The sequence below is a fragment of the Gymnoscopelus microlampas genome, assembly GCF_963454915.1.
Source record: "Gymnoscopelus microlampas genome assembly, chromosome: 10".
NCBI classification, from domain to species: domain Eukaryota; kingdom Metazoa; phylum Chordata; class Actinopteri; order Myctophiformes; family Myctophidae; genus Gymnoscopelus; species Gymnoscopelus microlampas.
In genome coordinates, this window is record NC_139947.1 from 32674411 (window position 1) to 32696330 (window position 21920).

The 21920-nt window shown below is 40.9% G+C and overlaps 1 protein-coding gene across 5 annotated transcripts in view; it reads right to left on the reverse strand.

Moving 5' to 3' along the window:
* clstn1 (calsyntenin 1) overlaps positions 1-21597 on the reverse strand; it is a 40183-nt gene extending 18586 nt beyond the window's left edge. For 2 of the 5 annotated variants that reach the window (XM_084069308.1, XM_084069307.1), the window contains exons 1-4: positions 21278-21597; positions 5886-6008; positions 1940-1969; positions 118-313 (exon numbers count right to left, since the gene is read on the reverse strand). In XM_084069308.1, the coding sequence (XP_083925434.1) occupies positions 118-313; positions 1940-1969; positions 5886-6008; positions 21278-21368 (440 nt within the window). In that variant the 5' untranslated portion in view covers positions 21369-21597. The remainder of the gene's footprint in view (positions 1-117; positions 314-1939; positions 1970-5885; positions 6009-21277) is intronic. The other 3 variants (XM_084069311.1, XM_084069309.1, XM_084069310.1) reach the window with 2 other exon arrangements.
* Between the last annotated feature and the right edge of the window lie 323 nt (positions 21598-21920).

Here is a 21920-nt window from a genome sequence, read left to right on the forward strand (position 1 = left end):
CTCATGTAGGATGCAAAGTATTATCATCCTATTTAGTTTAGAAAATAATGACATGCCCAAAATAGGGACACCAGGTTGAAAATGGTTGGGTCATGCCCACCTGTAATGATGACTTACTTGTGGGATTTCTTCATGTTGGCTCCATCGGGGCCCTCGCCGCAGTCATAGGCCTGGATTGTGAAAGTATGCTCCTTCTGAAGTTCACAGTCCAGCCTTTCCTTGGCTCGGATCACCCCTTCACCAGTGGACTTGTCCAGGACTACTGCCTCAAACGGGACATTCTGCCCATGGATCCTGAAGCCGCAAATCTCACCTGAATATCAATCAAAAAAGTGTTTTGCTCAGAATAAGTAATGAAATGTGTGAATGTTTTGATACTTCAAACCAAAGGATACGTTAACAACAAAACTATATAATCACACAAAACAAATTAAGATCAGCGAAAGGTTTTGGCAGCCAGGGGTTTAAAACACTGGGGTGGGTGGGTGGTATCCGTGGAGGAAGCCAAAGCACTGTATGGGTGAGTACTTGAGGGGGATTTGGGAGAGGGTGTGTGGGGTGGCTATTTAGTACCATAAAGGACTTTGTGTCTATTCCAAGCCATTTGAAACACATTAGCATCCAGTCATGCAGGTAAAAACCGAAAAAAGATGTGGACAGGCATTTCACAGGAGTACTTTATGTATATTGAATCGAAATCATATTACTAAACCCAAAAGGTAAGGGAGTAAGGCCTACATTTACATGAAGAATAACACTATTTGTGTTAGACATCATTTTTTCTGTGCAGTGAATGATAATTGCAGCCTATCTAAGAGGGGAAAAAACAACAAAGAAAATCCAAACATTCTATGCAATAGACATCATTATAATAAAGTGATGCGGCACCATTTCAGGGAGTCATCAAAACCTAATTCTGTGAGACACAAAAATTAACCCGAGTTCCACTGGAACAACATCTCCAGTATACAGTATAACATGTATTTAATTGAGGGAAGTCTTCCTGTGCAATTTTGCCTCTCGCCCCAAACTGAGAAATGAACACAAAATGAAATCATAGAGGACCAAATCAGTACAATAGCAGTCGTCAAATAAAAAGCACTGGATGAGAACTGGGGTTAGAAATATCAACTTGCTTGACATCCACATCAAATGATAACTGCAGCCATGCTATGATAAGAGATTAGTGGTGGAGAATTAACTAAAGGCTTCCACTAAGGCAAAGATGCAACAACAGAAACTTCACAGCGGAGAGAGTTTGCATAAGTTAACAATCTCAGCGACTTGGCTCTGAAGACTCCTGAAATGTCAGGAGTCCACAGGAGTCATTATGCTCTACCTGTGTAAACATGATCGTTTCTTAAAAGGCACTAGTAAGAACAAAGTCAATATCTTGACAGTGAAAAGATCTTTGACAAATATCTTGAATCTTGTTTCTTAAATACCAATTTCAGCATTAATTCCTGCTCCAATTGCTTTTGCTGTGGGTGTTATCAGGTAGTGAACTCAATTTAGTAAAGAAATTCAGCATTTTAGAGTTCACTGTCTGAAAAAATCTGCCTAATATTGGCTTTGCATTCCAGATCGTATGACAGAAAGTATTTATGTATTTGCCTAAATGGCAGCAATATGCTTGATAAGCATTTTCCTTTTCCCTAGTGCTGGCTGAAGAACTGTTAGTGTCTGCAAACTACAATGGATGTCTCATGCACAGATATTTCTAAGTACGCTCAGCCCCACATCACACTTTTCATCCAGTTATTGGAGCACCATAAAAGTCAGGGTGAGAAAAACGGAGTTGGAAAATAAAAAGAAATGGGAAGGAAGTTACAGAGCATGGCGGGTGTAGAGTTTCTGTGTAGAGTGCGGATGCTGCTTTTGCGTTAGTGGGTTAATAATAACAACTGAGCACAAGGCAGGTGAAAGAGCCCATCATCACCTTCGTTGGTGAGGGTCACCTCAAAACTCTCTACAGGAAGGGAGAGAAGATAGACCCGGATCAGTGAAGGAAAAGGAAGTTCAGAGGTTATACAAAGAGGACAGGAAGAAGGACATACATATTTTGCCATTCGCAGATACACATTCACTTTGAGCGGAATAGATTAAATTCAGCTTTGAATAAATGTACATTTCAGCAGTCCAAGAAAGTCTTCAACCAGATGAAATAAAAGAACAGTTTACAATCTGCAGATCTGTTAAAAGCCACTTCAGTCCAAGGCTTTGCCACTTGGTTCTGGCAAACTCTTGGAAGAAATAGGAAACTAGTGGAAATTAAGCAGGACATAAAATGACAACGGACAGGAAACAGACATTTTAATACCAGTCTTTCTTGAGACAATTGAAATAAATACATCAAGCTCAGCTCCATTCACAAATCATCATCATCAATCATCAATATACAAAAAAAACCTAACTGATTGAACTTTATTAATCCTAATTAAAATGCTCCAAGAACTCATCTAAAAGCTATCTGGGGTAATACAATACAGCTCAAGCACTTCTTTCCCATTACGGTGGCGTTCTGCTTGGCTGATTGTTTTAGAGTGCCAGTCAGGGCCTCTTGCGGGTTGAGCTGTCCATTTTGTTTTCCTCTCAGCAATTAGAAATGGACTTCCCATTAGAGCCTGCTGTTCAGGGCCAGTCATGCAGTGAAAGCTGTGGCGGGCCTCTGCCCTCTCCATGTTCACCCTAGCCCTAATGACCAGCTCATACATGACAGGGTAGGGCAATTCCTCAGCATATCACTGGGCATGTAAACTCAGTTCACTACCCTCTTGGTTCTTTGCACAATAGCTGTTATATACTGATCCTAATCCTCTTGATAGGCAATGTACAGACTGGGTATGTGCTGGTTTTATATAAACCTGAAGAATTATGGATGTGGGGGTGTTAATAAAACAGTCAGTATGAATTTACTGTAATTGTGATGTATTTAATTGTGCAGCAAACATTCCCTCTGCAATAAATGTACAGTATACAGGAATGAAAGCAGTTGTCAGCCTTATTTAGTCGTTAGACTGTTCTAACTGGACTAACTTGCAAATATCCCAGATCTTGGATTGGGACACTGTGGATGAAAACTGCCTTGTTATTGAGCATGGTAATGAAGAATGCAGAGATCATTTTCCAATGTTTTAAACTGTCCAAACATTATTTCCCCTTGAACTTAAAGGACCACACTGGCATCAATACATGTCATTGTTCTATTCACAGCTGTGTCTGAGCCATTACCCCAGCTTTATTTTTTAGATTTGACATTTGTTTACATTTTCTCATTACAATTTACAACTTCCCTGAATAATTGATTCAATGTTGGCTAAAAGTCATTGTGCTGTTAGCAGCTGTTTGAATTTCATTCTGAATCTTTTCTCTAGGTACTATTTTTGGCTAGGCTTTTACATTATCAATCCGTGCATTAAAATGCATTAAATACAACGATAATGTAACTTTAACCAAAAAACAACAACAACAACCTTGCAATGATATTTAGTGTGTTGGATTACCTATCTCAAGCAAGTTTGAAGTCTCTGCAAATTGATTTAGTAATGCATGGAAATGAAAGGAATCCAGTGGCTTCCTCAAAAACCAAACGAACTGCGGTATGCTTTGGGAAATGGCTTAGGTAATGTCAAGTACTGTATACTGTGAGTTGTAGTCAGTGTGCTAAACATGCCAGATCACCGGTATGGTCCTTTAACCCATTCAAACCAGGAAAGCATCTTTGTCATTTTAGATTTTAGCGTTGGCTATTAAAAAATAGCAGATATACAAGCTTGCAGCGCGTCACTTCATGCCGCGCTGCGAGCTTGAACATCTGCTATTTTTGAAAAATCTTTAAAGTGTTTGAAAAATGTTGAACAATTTGGAATTACGAAAAAGTTTGAGAACTGCTGATTTAGAAGGCCTTTGTAGGATCGGCCTCAGGTCTTAATGGGTTAACACGGGTTAACCGTTAAGATGGGTACGTTAACACATGTGGACTCTTAAAGTCAATCCTTCATCAAATTAATGGACATTAATGTCCAGACACACAATCTCCAGCACCTTCCCTCGCCCAAATCCAGTGATTGGCGTGCGTGGTCAAGCCTCTCTTAAGGCCTGTGGGTCGACTTTACAGTTAAACTTGTTTGTTCACGCAGATGGATTGACTCGGACGAGGTTGGCAGAGCAGAGACCCCCCTGCTGCCACGTGAAATTAGATTGATGGCTCTTGGGACACCCAATTCACAGGGACACACTGTCCATTCTGCAAAGCCCTGTTCATCAAAGAGGGAGCCCCCCCCCACTGAAAGCTGAAAGGGCACCAAGCTATCAACTGAACTCCAATATACTGAGAAAGGAGCTGGACATCAAGTGATGAATGGGCACAGTACTTGATTCAAGTCACTCTGATGTTGGGGACTCTATGTTGGGCAAGTGCATTTTATCAATCAATAGTGCTTGCTAATTGAATCAAATGTCAGGACAAATCTAAATCCAGTCACTTCACACCCGTCTATAACAGAGTGTAAAACCCAGTTTGGACAGTAAAACAAAAACAAAACAAAAACAAAAACGATTCTACACTGCAAAATCTGAAATAAGTTAAGTTAACAGTGTATTCACTGAAATGTGTGTTAGAGCCAGACCATTCGGCTTGACCAATATATTGGCCATCATCTGACTTTTTTCACAACATTGGTATCAAAACATTGTGTTTATTTGTATGTATTTGTTTTCTCATCAGTTAAATGTTCTTTAATAGAAATTTTAATGAAAATCCAAGTTTTTCGAATTGATTTCAAAGTTACTTTTCGATAAAATATCGATCAAAACATCAGTAATTGGTGGTCTAGGACTCGGGATTGGCATCAGTCCCAAGAATGTGGCATCGGTCAGGCTCTGGTATATGTGATAATAGTGGAATGAAAGGCAGGGAGCAGTATGAAGATCATAGAGCTCATGAGATTGAGATGGGGGAGGGGGAGGGGGAGCGTTCCCGATGCCATGGGGCTTTGAACCGTGGCCAAAGTCAATCCCCATGTGATTAAAAACTCCCGGTCTAATGCTGCCATGGCACATAAGGCACACTAATTGTGCCTCTCTTTGGGGACAAAAAAACATTAAAAGCAAACTTTGTTTGATGTGAATATGAAAAGGTCCTGATGGTGGTGGATATGGTGGCCAGCTGTAGAGAGCCAAGTCATAAAATACCCTTCATGCGGCGTACCCCCAAGCAATCTACGCCTGACACTGCAAATACATAAACTGAATTATTATTTAACAGTTAATATACAAACTAGGTAAGATGTGATTTTTATGCTACAGTATTTGGCAGCTTTTATTTTATTTAAAATGAGTTAATAATACATTTTGTCATATCATCATACACTGAGGATATATGTGTATGCACAAAATATGGTGTGTTTCGCATAACAGTGCCTATCACTTGTAAGCAGTACAGAGGAAAGAGACGTGTACATTTTTGGTAATTACCATAGATGGGACTGGGAACTTATATTAATCAATTGATCAGAAATTCCATTTAAACCTAGATGTACACTATAAAAAGTGTTAACACTCAGGTTTATGCTATGTAAGGTATGCTTACACATTCCTCTTCATATGACAAATGTATGTTCTGTCTGACCCAAAAGAATAATCCAGACATGATCATGTCTCTCAAAAATACACACAGATTCCGTGGCAAACTCTCAAAACAAAAGTGCAATGTTCTTAAATCTGTCACTAATGAAAATTATCTGACAGCTTCAGGGTAAAAAGTATCTAGCATGTGTTTTAAACCTTCTATGATGTGGTAACTGAAAGGAGAGGAGAGTGATTCAATGTTACTGAGCTGCTGAGACAGCACTGAAAGGATAGCGTCATCAAGCCTCCTCTCTCACCTGCATAGCGCAGTGGTGCATCCTTGTCCAGTGCAATTAGCGGTGGGTCCAGTAGTACTTTGTCATCGTTTTCTGTTACGATCCCGTGGTACGTCGTCTCAATCCATGGTTTGTGCTTATTAACTGCAGAAGAGAAAGACACAAAGACAGAGAATGAGAGAGAGAGAGAGAGAGAGAGAGGAGAGAGAGAGAGAGAGAGAGAGAGAGAGAGAGAGAGAGAGAGAGTCCGTATTGTATTAGATTAGATTTTGTTTCATGTGCCCAACACAATCAAACTTCAGAGTTCTAGAAATACACCTCGGATCATCATCTACAAAATTGCTGAGCCTGCATCACTTCCCGCAGTGGCACAAACCCATTACGAATTATTTGAAAAAAGTTTAATGATAAGCCTATGTCCCGCCAGGTAACGTTTCCTGAGAAACGGACGCAGCCGAGATCCATACTAACGAATGGGGTTTGACAGGAACATCATTGGTGATGGCGACAGCTCCAGTGAGATTCAGGTGCAAACTGCGCCTATAGGAGCAGCAGTGGAGCTCATTACAGCGTTCTGCCTTGAGAGCCTGGGAAACAACCCAGCTGCACACAGCGCTCTGTTTGGATGGCGGCTGCAGAAGAAAGGCTACTGTATGAAAGGCTACTGTATAGTGACTGACACATGCAGGCTGGATTAGATAGCTGTGTTGGATGCATGGGAGAATCTAGTCTGCACTCCTACAGCAATGTTTATGTCCCCTCTCCGGAGTCGGTGGGATTGGTGGCATAATGTGACACTGACAAGAGCTAGTAGGACACCTAGTAGTAGGGATACTGGAATACTAAGTAGAGGAAGCCCACAATTTACCTCACAATGACCCTTTGACCCCATGTTGTTGTGGTGCCAATCAGGAGACGCAACTTGTCCAAAACTACGGTCATAATTTGTCCATAGTTGTAGTACAGTGGGGGAAAAGGAGCAGATCAAGTATAAAGCCCTGCTTTGGGAGACCCCAGATAGTATACGGTTTAAGTGGTTAATCCTATGGTGTGACGGGAAAAAGAGGTCTAAAATGATGCAGTGGTGATCCTACAAGCTTCATCATTCTCTGGTGCATGTTATTCTGGCTGGAATCATCAATCGTTTATACAATCATAAATCTGAAGCTATAGCAACGTATACAACTGGTCGTCCAGCTGGTGGCTACCATAGCTAATCCTCTTAATTTTGATGCATTAGAGACATCAATTCCAGTACAGTTGGTGTCAGACAGCTAGTACTGTGATTCCACATAATATGAGGAACAGGGATCATTATTAGCAACCACAATAATAGACGAAGTCCCAGAAAAAGCCACATAACACACAAACCTGTTAAAGAAACGAGGGGAGAAAATATACAGACTGGTTGCTAAATCTTTTATACAGAATTCATCAGCCTGCCAAAGCCAATTTCAGCTAAAGAAATTAGTCTTGTTTTAAGGGATATTACATAATTTAATAGTATTTCTCAGTTAATTACCCAATCATTGAAAATTAATTATAAGCTATTTGTACTTGACTGGGATTACGTGGGCACCAAATGAAACTAGACTTTCCATTTTACTTGTTTTTTGCCCAGAGGTACAGTTATATAATTCACCTTTTACAGCCCCTGTCCTGAGATAAATTAGACAGACCCTCAGGTTTTCATTATTCAGAATCAGATGTATAATTTTTTTTGGTATTTTTTGGGCTCCCCAGTGTCTCTTGTACCCCAAAAATATTTTTTTTTAACATTCAGTCATTCATTCTCATTTCAGAGATTTTCAGAATGGGCGTGTCTAAACAGGCCATCTCAGAATGGCAAGTTTGCTTACATCACCAAACTTTCTGCCCATGTATTTTGACAGACAGAATTGCTCAGTACCGCAGTACAGCACCCCTCTGCCCAACAGGACGTTTTGGTATTGCAGCTGAAAGTGCTTTATAAGCCTGAGAGAATTGACTTGGGATGAGTATATCTGAGTGTTGATTTAGGCTCAAACCTTTTGAAAATGGTTTGAGGGACATACACCATATGATATTAAATATCAAATATCTTTTTTAAATTCATGGTGTGTCTCCTTTAAGATTTATTAATCTAAACTTTGTGCCCAAATTGTAAATTGTGATATATCTAATAAGAATTAATCCTAGGAACATTAAAGGCACTGTCTGAGTCAAGAATAAAATAACAGTGTTTAGAGCATTTTTTTTATATTCCAATGACAATTAAGCAAGGATGGATATCATGCAAAATGTTCATTTGAACAGACTTTTCTATTTGTTAGGGGGTGGGGTTGGTAGGATATTTGTCTTACACTAGTACACTAGGGTGGTTTCATGTGATGTGGAAAATTGCATTTAGACTAATACGCAAGGCTTAGCCTACATACCGCTGCAGAAATACAAACATGACATGACAGCCTCATCAATTCTGACAAAACACAGGACATCCACAAATAGGCTAAAAGTAGCATCATAAAACAGACCTTAAAGCATAGCCTATTGTTCATTTTTACCTTGCTAAAACAAGACAAGCATGCGCACCTTTTTTTGTGCCTTTATGAGCCTTATACACATATTTTCCTATGTGTCTTCATGAGGCCTTAAGTGTACTGTTTGGCAGTCTGTCTGCCAGTGCCAACCCAGACTACAATAATATCTACCCCTCACATGAACTATTAACACGGTCACATCACACGTGGGCCTTAAATTTGTTCCTGAGTCTGCCATGGCCAACTTAACTACAAGGACAACATTTTCAAAGCTCCAATGTTCCTGTCAAACAGATAGTCCTAATCTAAACCTATAAGCTGTGCTTCAGTCATAAAAGAAGGACGTACACTACAGAATAGGGGCAAAACAATTAATCAAATTATTGATAAATTATGTCATGAATTATTGAATAATTATTGATCAAATTATTGATTCATCGATAGACAGAAATGTAATCAACTTAATGTTTAGTAATCAAATAATTGTTATTAGTGATGTAAATAAATATGTGCCATTTACAACATCACCAAAATCTAAATCATTAGTCTTTGTTCCATACATAATAAAAAGGAAAATTAGGCAAAACATTTTTCGATTGCATTGCATTTTCATCATCATGTGTCTGATTCTTTTACCACCATTTTATGGTCTGCTCAAAATTATTCTCACAATGGTTGCTTGCAGCCCCACAGTAGAAGGAGTGTGTAGTGTTTTTCCTTAGGGCAGTATATTTGTCAGCCTGCATAAGCCACCAGTTATTTTTGAGTTTTCAAAGGGACTCTGAAGAGTGTTTTCCCAATTCCCACCAAACATATGTAAACAGTATATTTAATCTGGTTTTAAAATAATGTCATGAGATTTTAAAATAATGTCATTTTAAGTCTCCCAACAGGATAGGAAACAAATTCGGAAAATATTCAGAATAGCATTATTAGCCTGACAACTCTGACACAAGCTAATCAACCACATGCTGCGTTGCTGAGGGACATCGGAGAGACATGAGTCACACTCCAAACAGGGACTGTCATTTGTCACAATTGGGCAGCCTAGTGAAATCAGTTTTGAATAACAATGAAGACAAGAGACAATAATGGTTGGCTTAGCACTTAAGCCTTATATACTTGACATGACAAATAACTCATGTTGTGAGCTTGTAGATCTGCTATTTTCACTACCTTTGTTAGTTTGTTTGCCTCTATAACATGTCCAAAATATGGAGGCCAGGGCTAATGTGGTTAAATGAAGCTATTAGCTTACCATCTTGCAAAAACATGTGACATGACCAACAGTGGGAACTAGGTAAGAAAGGAGAGGATGAGACAGAGTCATGAGGACTTCAAAAAGCAGACGGCACAAATGCCTTTGGATCATTGTGGGTGAAAAAAACACACCAAAAAAAAAAGTTTCACTTTGTGACACCTACCGTGAAATGCAATCTAGAAGGAAACTGAATTGAAAGCGTGAAATGAACACATACATTGTGTGAAATTGTGTCGACAAGGCCCTGGTGACAAAACAACTTTATCATCCCCCCCAAGCCACCATGAATAGGAGGAACATCTGTTGTACCATAGAGCGTTCAGTCAAATCCAGCACTAATTTAGCGAAATGCAACTGTTTTCTGTTTCCCTGGTAGCACTAATTGGGTAATTCATAATGAACTGCTGCTTATTCTGGACAGTGTGAACTGTGTGTTATGCGTTATCGTGTTAAAAATCATTATCACGGGAGTGGCTTGCCTCCACTGAGGAGGGCAGACTATTGGTGGGAATGAGATTAGGGAAGGAGCTTTGATGTAGGTAGTTAGTAAATAGGTAGGCAACCTTGACATTTTTGCTTGACATGGCAGCCTGCCAGTTCCTTACTTCAGCGTTATAAGGGAAACCATTTGTCTGATGTGGTGCACAAGGTACCAATTATGACTTGGATCCTACAGAGTTATTTATTCTAAGTTGCGCACTAGTGTCGCACACTGGAAATAGATGATCTACAAGATTGTATATATCTACTATTTTCAGTCCGCAACACAGTGTGCAAATGGTATAAATCAGGTATATCAATTAATGCTCCATGAGTCTGGACGTTAACCTGGATCATTTTCACTGATATCCAGGACAGATAACAAGCGATATAGAATACGATGGGTCCAGAAGCACTTGGTGTGGTGCATATAAGACACTGTATGCAATGTTTGGAAAACAGCTCCACAGCAGATTGTAATAGTTAACCCAAAAGCATGTTTTCCAGTTTTTAAAGGGGCAGAGTGACTGGTCCATGTTTATAATAATGTTGTAAATGACATAAAATGATCACCTAATGAAAACTGACATGAGGAATTAATACAAATTCATACCATGTAGCTGTAAGAAAGAAATGTACAGACATATTCCTAAATCTTACAGGGTTTGAAATGATGTGGGTCAAAGTTATGTAAGTGAATATGTGCTGTTTCTTTGTTTTTATTGCATATTTCCATTCTAACAACTTACGTAATGACATAGCCTACTTGTGTCAAAGCATTTGGCAAGCAGCAGTACACATATCAGAAACTCAGCATAAAATCAATTGTCTTGCAGTATTTTATCTACAAGTTTCATGCTTCTCTCAAATTACAAAAAAAGATAAATAAAGGGAAATCCATACACTTAAACCAATTTAATTCCATGTTCAAGCCATTGAAAGACTTCAAGGGCAGTTTGCAAATAAAAAAAACTGAGCACACATTTAAACCATTTAATGTGTCTAATCATGCAGCAGTGCAGACAGATAAAGAGTACAAATGTCATGGTGGGTTAAAGAGGTAGGAGTGGCTTGGAAAACGTTTGCACACTGTCAGCATGAGTGTGCACTGTGCACTGTCAGTGAGCTAAAGAGATCTAATCTAATGCAGTAGTTCTCAAACGTTCCTCATTTTTCTGGGTAATCCCCTGGAACCCCCTCAAGGACCTCTGGGGGTCCCCGGACCCTACTGATAATCACTGCTCTAATGGCCCACACCAGTGGGTGACCGGATGTTACAATGGCCATGTGGTTGCAGTATCATTACGGTAAAAAAACAACAACTCAATATTCCCACAGACATGCATGCTCCATAGGGCAAACAATATGGTAACAATAAAGCCTATCTTTTCCAGCAACAACCTCAGGACCCTTACACCTTGAATGCTGTTAGACATATTGGTCATTAACCTTCATCTATGTCACTTCGCAGATCTGCACTAGTATGCATCAATATCTTGGCTATTTTCCACTTTAGAGGTTGTCCTAAATATTTCGATAAATTAAATCAAGAAGAAAATAGCAATATGCTGTTTTAACTGTACAGCCATATCACATGCTCTATCAGTCTATTAAACCCAGTGCAACATGTTTTAAGCATTTCTGTTGTATTACAAAATACAGAGAATAGGGACCAGGGGGGATATGTGACATGGGTCATGATGCAGGTCATGATGTGGATTTGAGCCACCAGCATGCCCCTAAACCCAGTGCATTCAGAAAGTAAATGAAACCTTGCAGGTAGAAAAAAAGAGGATATGAATTCCTGTAAACCCCACTGCAGAATGAACGTGTCAAGTGACAAACGCATAGAGACATGTGCTATGCACAGATGGTGGGTGACTGGACCTGCTCACAGCCACGCTACACCGTACCTTGTATGCAATCTTGTTACACAGCATATAATGCCACTGACATTTAATCCTATAATGGGATGCGCCTGTTTCATTGACTCGCAAGGTCGAGGGACTAGCCAGACTTAAAACAAACGATGGAATTGGCTCTAGTGGTAGGAATCATTTCAGTGAACGAACGATTTCGTTCATATTCACGGCAATGTTGCGTTCAAATGATTTGTTCACGCTCAACTTTCAGTAGCGCTTCTGGTTCCGGCGGAGCGCATGGGCTACTATATGAATGCAACTGTGTGCATCCGATCCCACTGACATGACTGCACAGAAACATAGCAAGCACTGTCATTCACAATCTAATTGCATGATCTTCTTTGTAATATAATAATGTGTAGAAGTAATAAATTGTAAAAAAAATATTAGTCAACATTTCCACAAATGTAATGTTTTATACAAAGCATCCTAAGTCAGTACACTCACATATGCGAATATGCGATTTCCTAGCATGTCTTTAACTTAATGCAGTTCATGAATAGTAGGTGTAGGTGTATACTATTTGTATCTTCTATTCAAACTAAAAGATGTTAATTGACCAGTACCTACCTGTCCTTTGTCTGGGACCATGCATATTTATTTCTTTTGATACTTAAATGTGGTGCTAACACTGATCTGTCTTTTGTCCAGGAACAACAATACCTTTGCTTCAATTCAAATTGCAATACGCATGCATGTCTATTGTATAGTGAAAAACTCTACCGCACCGCTGTCTGTCTGATGGACGAACAGCCTGCCCCGGCGCCCCGTCCTGTGGAAGGGGGGACGGGGATGGGTGGCATGAACGAAAGCCTGAACGTAACAGTTTCAGGAACTCATGTTTATCTACAGACTACTCTCCATCTAACCAGATTTTTTTATATGTATGTTTGTTTGAGAACATGACAATACAATAGTGCAATAATAAACCCCTCAGGGATGAATAAAGTACCTACCTACCTAAACACACAATCAGACCTGCCAAATCTTTTGATTCACTTCCATGTACCAAACTGAGATGATCGGAAAACACATTGTGCGGTTCATATTCTGCAGTGAAAGGAGGGTTTGCAGGGTTTGGAAGATGGCTGACCTCTGGCAAGGATAATTCCCATGGCGAGGCTCCATGTGCCAAGGTCTGCTGTACCAAGCTACATATCTACTACCCAGTTCTCAGTCTCACCCACCAGCAGCCAACACAAAGACAAAATTAATACTAGTAGTACACAATAAGCAAGATCATATGAAAATTAGCTCAATTTTGAACACTTGGCCTGTACTTTGAGGTAGCCTGGCTTCACTAAAAGCATGGATCCCAGGTGATTGGGAATCATAATAATTTAATCAAGAAACTCATCAGGCTCAGAATAACCATTTATGTTGAGCACATTTTTTCTGTATTGGCCTTGTAAAGAGTCAAGTATTGTAAAGGATCATCTTTCAGATGTCAACAGCTTACCTTTCGATTCAACAATATGGACTAATTCAGATTGGATTTCTTTTGTGTGTGCAGGCAGCCATTGGAATGAAACAGTGTGATGACATCTGAAAAACTGCCCAAATTTACATCTTGAAATGCCTGTAGTCTAATTCATAGCTCCAAAAGGAACAGTAAAACATAGTCTCTTGAAAGCCACAGCAGACATAAAAGCCACAGGCCTTTTATGATAGTCCCAACACTTTTATTGAAACCTATACAGTTTGACCTACTGACCATGCTGAAACACTTCCTGTGAGAATTACAGGGCCACAATGGGCCTGGTAATCCCATGGTTCAATGAGCCCCCCCCCACCACCTCACACGCACGTGTGCGCGCACACGCGCGCGCGCGCGCACACACACACACACACACACACACACACACACACACACACACACACACACACACACACACACACACACACACACACACACACACACACACACACACACACACACACACACACACACACACACACACACACACACACACACACACACACACACACACACACACACACACACACAGCTCCATCTCCTTTTCTGTATCTATTCTGTCCTGTGTTTCATACTGCCATGACAACTGATTTCCCTTGTGGGATCAAGGTCTGTCGGTCGATCTATCAGTCTGTCTGTCTGTCTCTATTCTCTCCCTCTCTCTCACACACACACACACACACACACACACACACACACACACACACACACACACACACACACACACACACACACACACACACACACACACACACACACACACACACACACACACACACACACACACACAGTCCCCTTGTTACATGTGTGATGTGAAGAAAGAATTCCATCTCTAGTCTCTATTGCTTTTGAAAAGCTCTGCACATACCCAGCAACAGTATAACCTTCACTAGTGGACAGACATAACAAGATAAGATAACATTAAGCTGTCATAAAGCTACTGGTCATCTTGGGATGAACCAGAAAATTATGACAGCGTAGGCTAGTTGTTGAGATCATGATCAGTCTGTCGTTTTTAAATGAACTCATTCATAAGGCTGTGGAACCTCTCAGTGGTTGTTATGTAATGATGAGAACACAGCCAGTAGTTCACGTCTGTGGCAGTGGCCGTGGCATTTTCTGGAGGCGCTCTGCATTTTCAATTGTGTGATTCCTGTTTTGCATTGGACTGCAAACGGGTTGCAGGAGATAAGGTATCATTTCTCCCATTCAAATACAACACTGAACCACACCTTATTGTAAAGTTGGTGAAACTATTGGCTTACACTTCTTTTGTGTTGTGGACTAATTTCTTATTTTCACTGTTAGGTATAAGGCCTACCGTCTTGTTAGTGTGTGCTAGGCCTGTAAAGACCTGTCTTGTGACAAACATTAACATGAGTATGTTGTTGGCCCTATGATATATTCTGAATATCTCAATACACCACGACATGCTGGCCTGGTATTTATGGTTATGAGTAAAGCTTGGCTCTATGAAACAAGCTCCCTCTCTTATCTATGTGTCTGATCCCTGCTTCTGGTTGAGTAAGTACACTACTCGACACTGTGTACTTCTCCTGCGAACTCATGGAATAAACCATGAATAAAAAAGTATATCTTCTTAAAGCTGATTTACACTTGGTCACGCATCGTGTCTCACACCAAGAATAGCACATCTACAAACTTACAGAACATTGCAACGCAATGTGTTGTGAGCTTGTAGGTCTGCCCGCACAACTAATTATAAATCAAGCGTATGTCTGACTATGTTTGCCTCAAGATACTAATTGATCCAGAATTCATCGACAGTGTAATTAGAAAATGTCATTAGTGTATGATATTTGAAGGTGGATTCAAATCATAATACACTCATTGATTTGGGATTACATTATAATATACCAGGCATATTAACAGACTGTAAACAGGGTAGAGGGAGGGGATGACATGCAACAGAGTCTAAAACTAACTAAAACTGCAAACATCGCAATTATGTGGTCAATGTACAAACCAGTGAATTAGTTTTTTAAATGTTACGACAACATGAACCGACATTCACGTTATGGGTAGATCCTCATTTCTAATTGTCTAGATTAGAAGATGTCAGTAAATGTTTACTATTATTATCTTTTTTCTTCCTTTTTTTTGGCAACCAGAAGACATCAACTTCTCCACATTGTTTGTATGCATGGTGAAAACCTCATACTCAGCAATACTAATGAAAACTGTCAACATGTTCCTGGCATCGATGTTAAGCATCCAGTCTTGCACGGATCAATGGACAGTTCTGCCCAGGCCTGGCTGGAAGTAATAATGATGATACAATCTTTTTACCGGAAATAATGTTTATACAGTTTTTGAGACGGTAACTCCTGGTAGAACATGGTCAGCTGACTGGCTCATTGCTGTTCAGGACTATTAATAATTATTCTCAATTCCTGCAGTCTGGGTGCCACCAGCATGCATTCCCAACTTGTATCGTTCCAAGTGTCCAATGGACTAGCTTCATTTAATTATGGAATGGGAGTTGCTGTACAACAGGTATTAAAAAGACAGTCAGATGTCATAGAAATGGGAATATCTTTATTTATTCATTTATTTAGTAAGTTTATTGATGGTGAAATACTGTAGCTGTAATTATAATTGACATTGAGTCAATCTGTTTATTTTACTGTAAATGTTGGCTAAGTGTTATCCCTAAGATGTATACTTTGAAAAACAAAGTATAGCTGGTTTCTGGAAAATTCCTATGCTTGCCCAGAACTGCTTTCCTTTCCAGTACACACAGGTGCATTTTCAACACAAAATCACCAACACAGCCCTTCATAGTGGTTCAGAGAGCTGCTTCAGGGACTTATTGATGTTTGACAAAAATATCTTGCAGTCACAAAGACCAGAAACGGATGTCAAAATTGGGTCTTTGGTGCAATGCAAGTCACAGAATGACTTCCATTGTGCTTGCCTGTTTTAAGTAGTCAGCAGAGTTTTTGCTTGAGGTCTGAAACACTGGTATAGGCACACTTCTCTGTTTACCTTGCCTTGCAACGTCCCGTGCTGCTGGTTGACGCATGCCGTCTCAACCACAGAGCACCGACTGTTCTAGGAAACGTTGATGGCCATTAAGGCAAGGCCAGTCTCTCGGGGGCCCCGCTACCTAAACATCCAACTCACACAGGAGTGCCTCTCAGTTGCCCGTCCAGCCACGTTTGTTTGTCCTTACTTCACGCAATCACAACCAACCATCCGACTGACTGACCAACTACCCCCCCCCCCCCTTCCCGACAACAGGGCTGGGGTGTTCCTCTGAAGAGGGGGTTGGGAGCCATAGAAGTTTCAATGCAACTCAATCACCGCTCTGTGTGAATGGCACAAAGGCCCAGTGAGAGTGAGGGAGTGAGACGCCTCGTAACTCTGCACAGGGGCTGCTCAGTGTATCAGACCTGCGGTTCTGGGACTGCAGGTAACGTGCGCTCTGGTTACATGGTTCACACGGAGAGACTCCTGGTTTTCAATGTGTTCACTCACACACACACACACCAAGCTCCGGAGAGCCATATTTCTCCCAGCAACGATGATGCTCTGGGGAGAACTGCAGATCTACCGGCAGATAAGCTGCAGTTCTGCTGTAAGGCTTGTATTAACAGCCAGTGGTTTAATATTTCTGTGTCAGAAAAATACCACACTGAGAGATCAACATAATTGGGCATTAGTAGGACAAAGAAGGAAGCTTTTCTCTTTCATCCATTGTGGATAGTGGTTAGTTTTGCGATAATAGCCAAACTACTTCCATTGACACGTTATTTTTACAGGTGTCAATGCAGTTTCCATAACCTTGTTTCATGAAAATGATTGTATCTAATTACTATTGAGTGTCATTTCTTGATACAGGGAAAAACTCAATTGCTATTTTGATTACTTATTGTGACTGACATTTACCTGCACAAAAGAAAAGGTCAAGCTGCCTCACATTGACACACACCGTAAGAAACAGTGCATCATGCCATCATGAGAAAGGCAGGGTTTAAGGGAATGTAGATTTCTTTCTGCTGGACATAGCTCCTTGGACAGCTGACTGAGCGAGGAGCACGACTTTAATTTCCACAATTGAATGACCCATTCTTGATGGTTCACTGACTCCATTCAGCCACTGAAGGAACCAATGAGGGGAAGTCATCACCAACCCCAAATTAAAGACAGTTGTCTGAGTAGGCTACACATTACAAACTGCAACACTCCTCCAACAACAGCACTTTTTGAGGATTATCATACACATTCTTGAAGGGCTTGAGTTGTGGTCCCTCTAACAGTGACCACATTGTGATGTGTGCGCTCAAAATCTAGGCCCAGAACTGTGGGCCAAAACAGCTCTTTGTTCCACTGGGAATTCTATGAATAAATCAGGCAACAATTCAAGAGTTAACTTTGAGAGATAAAGCCTCTGTAGGGCAAGCAAATTGTTATTAAGGGCAGTGCAGGGCAATTCTTTAGGCCTAATCATTCTCAGAATTGCAATGTGATGCTCAAAGGAAGCAATATAATCATTTCATATCGCAGGGCTTTTTAGTTACACAGGCACAGTAGTGTTTGTTGCTTGATCATGTCTGAGCTGTGATTCCTATCATTGAAGCATGACACTTGATGGCTGAAGTCAAAAATCAATAAATGTCAAATTTAATTGGGTTCATCAATCAAAACCACCTAGGTGACAGACTAAAGATAGCTGACATTTTATTTGATGTATCTCAGCTCAGGGGGGGGAAACCCACAGATGTTCAAAGAGAAACATCTGTGATGTAGGCTAGCATGCACAGTATGCACAGTTTAAGGTAATGGTTTAAGGTAATGAAGATGAGTATTGTATGACCAAATCTTGCTGACTCTCTCTCTCTCTCTCTCTCTCTCTCTCTCTCTCTCTCTCTCTCTCTCTCTCTATTGCCTTCTTTTACGTTTGTCATTATAGGCAACGTGTTATTTAATGTGGTTTGAAAGGAAAAACAAGCCTGTAAACTAACTCTGGTGTCAGAACTGAATGATGGCATGCAACACTCTTATGAGAACAGCATGGGAGAGGGGAACAATGTGGCTATTGTCAGCTGTGTGTATCCACATAGCTTTGGTTTTATCACCATATAGCAAGACATAGAGCTCTACAGTGTCACATGGCCTGCGTCATACAGGTATCTTGTTTGTTTGTTCAAAGCATGACATGTCATTTTGTAATGTGAGTCTTCTGCAAAACATTGGCTATAAAAGGTGTGATATTAGCCAGGGTGCAACCTGGTAATTGGTGGTGATCAACCTCAATCTATCTTTCGGTTATACTCAACAGAGCTACATTCTGTACAGTTTTTTTTAATAACTTTTTTGACAATTAGGAACAGCCACTTCTATCTTGTGAAGTCAACAACTATGTCCAAGTAAATTTCCCTAATACATGTAAAATCAACTAACAACATTTAGTAATTCTGGTAGGGGGGCCTCATACGTATGAGGACTTTGCAGAGGATGCATTTGTTTGGGCTTCACACAAAGCAATTTGTTCAACTAGAATTTCTTAATTTGATGATGAATGAGCTGAGAATGGTTCCCAGCAGTCAGCCCCTTTTGTCTGGATTGTGTGTACAGAGAAAAGGCCTGCGCATCACAGGCCTAATCTCTCACTCTGAGGGAATATGGGCACATCCAGCAGCTGCTCAACATAGCAGAATAGGAAAAAGCATTGGCCACAAAACTGACTAAAACCTAATATGACGTTCCCACACCTGATGTCTAAGGGAAACGAATAACGTCTGCAAATCCACATGTTTTGCGTAAGGGCAGTGACTCTTTCACAGGTACTGAATGTCCTGAGAATATGTTTTGCTGCAGCCAGTAGCTCCACCAGACTCTGCCTCAGCTTGTTTCATCTACTGTGCATCTGACATCTGTCAATATCAATGCACAACTTACGAAAGGCCCAGAAGCTTCAGATGATACAGTTTGATGAAAATAGGATTACAAAACACTTACAAGCAAACATACAAGGCTGTACTAGAGAGGACATGTGGTGGAACTCTACACAGGCAATTGAACTTTAGACAATAATGATAAGCTAACACCATTTCACAGGTGACGTCCCATAACTGATAAGACCAGGGATGCCAGCAGGTGTGGGCTCCTGACTATCCAATTATACACCTTCCTTTCTAACACACACACGTACACACACACACACACACACACACACACACACACACACACACACACACACACACACACACACACACACACACACACACACCTAATTTCTAGGCCTACGTCAGTATGTCCTTTGATTGACCTAATGAAAATCAACGTATGGCTTTACAGATTTACAGATGGTGACTGGCCATTGCTAAAACATTTCTTCAGCTGTTTGACATGACCAACACGCCTATTATAGATTGTTGAACAATACCTTCAGCAAGTTTTTACGGTTACGGATTCATTCCCTTATTAGCATTTTATTGATCATGGCCTCCAATACCTTGTACTGTAGGTCCGAGCATAAAATGGGTGTGCCACAGAAACAACAAACTCCTCATCATAATTCCCTCGGGTATATTGGAGGTTGCCACAGGGACACTGAAACATTGGCTATATCCAGTGACTAATATCAACCTGCTCTTTATTAACAGCTTGGGACAGATCTACACTACAGAGGTATCTGAATGATGTCAATATATCTACTGTATATAAATCCATGCTATGAGGAATTGGGATGTTCATCAGAGGGAAGGGAAGGTGAACCCCCCCGCCCCTGCAGTAAAAGGCCTGTATAATTCTTCACAAAGTGCAGGCCTACATTTCAAAGGGAAGTGAATATGTCCATTCCTGTCATAATAACTAGGTCTGTAGGTCTGCTAAGGGGCTGTGCTGCTAAGCCTGTGATCGCAACACATGAATTTTTGAAACCACCGACACACATAACAGTGCTTGTTGGTATGAGGAGGACCTGCAATGCGTGCAAAGCTCGGACCTACGCGCCCATTACGTTGCCAAAGCAGACATTTAGGCCACGAATAGAAAAGGATGAACCTGGGTGTTTTAAAAACACGTACAAATATATATATATATTGAAAGAAAGAAAGAAAGAAAAGAGGAATATCATAAGTCGCATAGCCTACGCAGGGGCTGAGGGGCATGAATTATTCAGAGGACATATTCTAATGTTCAATGCAAAAAAAAAAAACGATTAAAGAAAGTGCCCTTTTAAAATGAACACAGACAGAAAATGTGAATAAGTTCACAGTCCTAAACGTCTCCGTATTGTGGAGTAGATGTTTTAAACACGAACGAGATAATAACGTGATTATTACAACGAGCGTTGTATAATAAAACAGACTGGTACCCAAAAATAGAACAAACGCCGTATCGGGACTCGATCTCTGAAATAACCCAGTTCGTTCGCGTTATCAGATAAAGAAAATAAAAGTGGACGATGGCCGTTAAAATAACACGTGTTTCGTCTAAATAATAAATGCAATAGATGCACTTGTTCTCCGGGCGGAGCGGAGCGCCATCCATCCCTATGCGGCTCCGAGGCTGACCATCCCTGGAACAGGTTCCTCAACGCGCATCCCTCCCGTGGGAATACCCACTATATAGGAGCTATAATATCATCCTTATCGTGTAGGCCTTAACCCTATAACACGGACGTATATAGGTAGCCTAAACATGTGTATAAACGGTCCGTTTATTGTGTGTTAGGTACAGCGCCAACATAACGATGTACACGTAAATCCCGACTTATCCCTTACCTTTAGCTGTCTCTGTCTCCACGGCACATAATAGTCCCAGGACCAGTCCGACCACGGATGCAAATTGCTTATTCCCTCGGAGCTGCATCATCCCGAAATAGAGTTAAAAACACGCGGGGGGAGCCTTCTTCTATCCACGTCGGCTGGGTGGAATATTTCTCTATACAAGAATAAAATAATATCCCAGAAGATGATGTGTTTCTAAGAGCCGCGGATAGCTGCTAAGATGGCCGTCTGTCTCCTCTCCGCCGCTCGAGCTGCTATTCCCCCTGTTGCCTCAATCAGCGCTCTCTCTCTCTCTCTCTCTCTCTCTCTCTCTCTCCTCTCTGACTCTTGCTCGCTCTCTCGGTGTCTCTCTCTCTATGTGCTTGTGAGTCTCTCTCTCTCGCTCAGTTTTGCAGCTGTATCCAACGAGACTGGTGGCTGTGACGTCACTACTGTTATTGTGGGAGCGCTTGCAGTGAGTTTAGAGCACGCACGTCGCACGTCGTAGGCCGCACACACACACACACACACACACACACACACACACACACACACACACACACACACACACACACACACACACACACACACACACACACACACACACACACACACACACACACGGCTAAACTCAGACCGAGGGTGGGGGCCAAGTGCC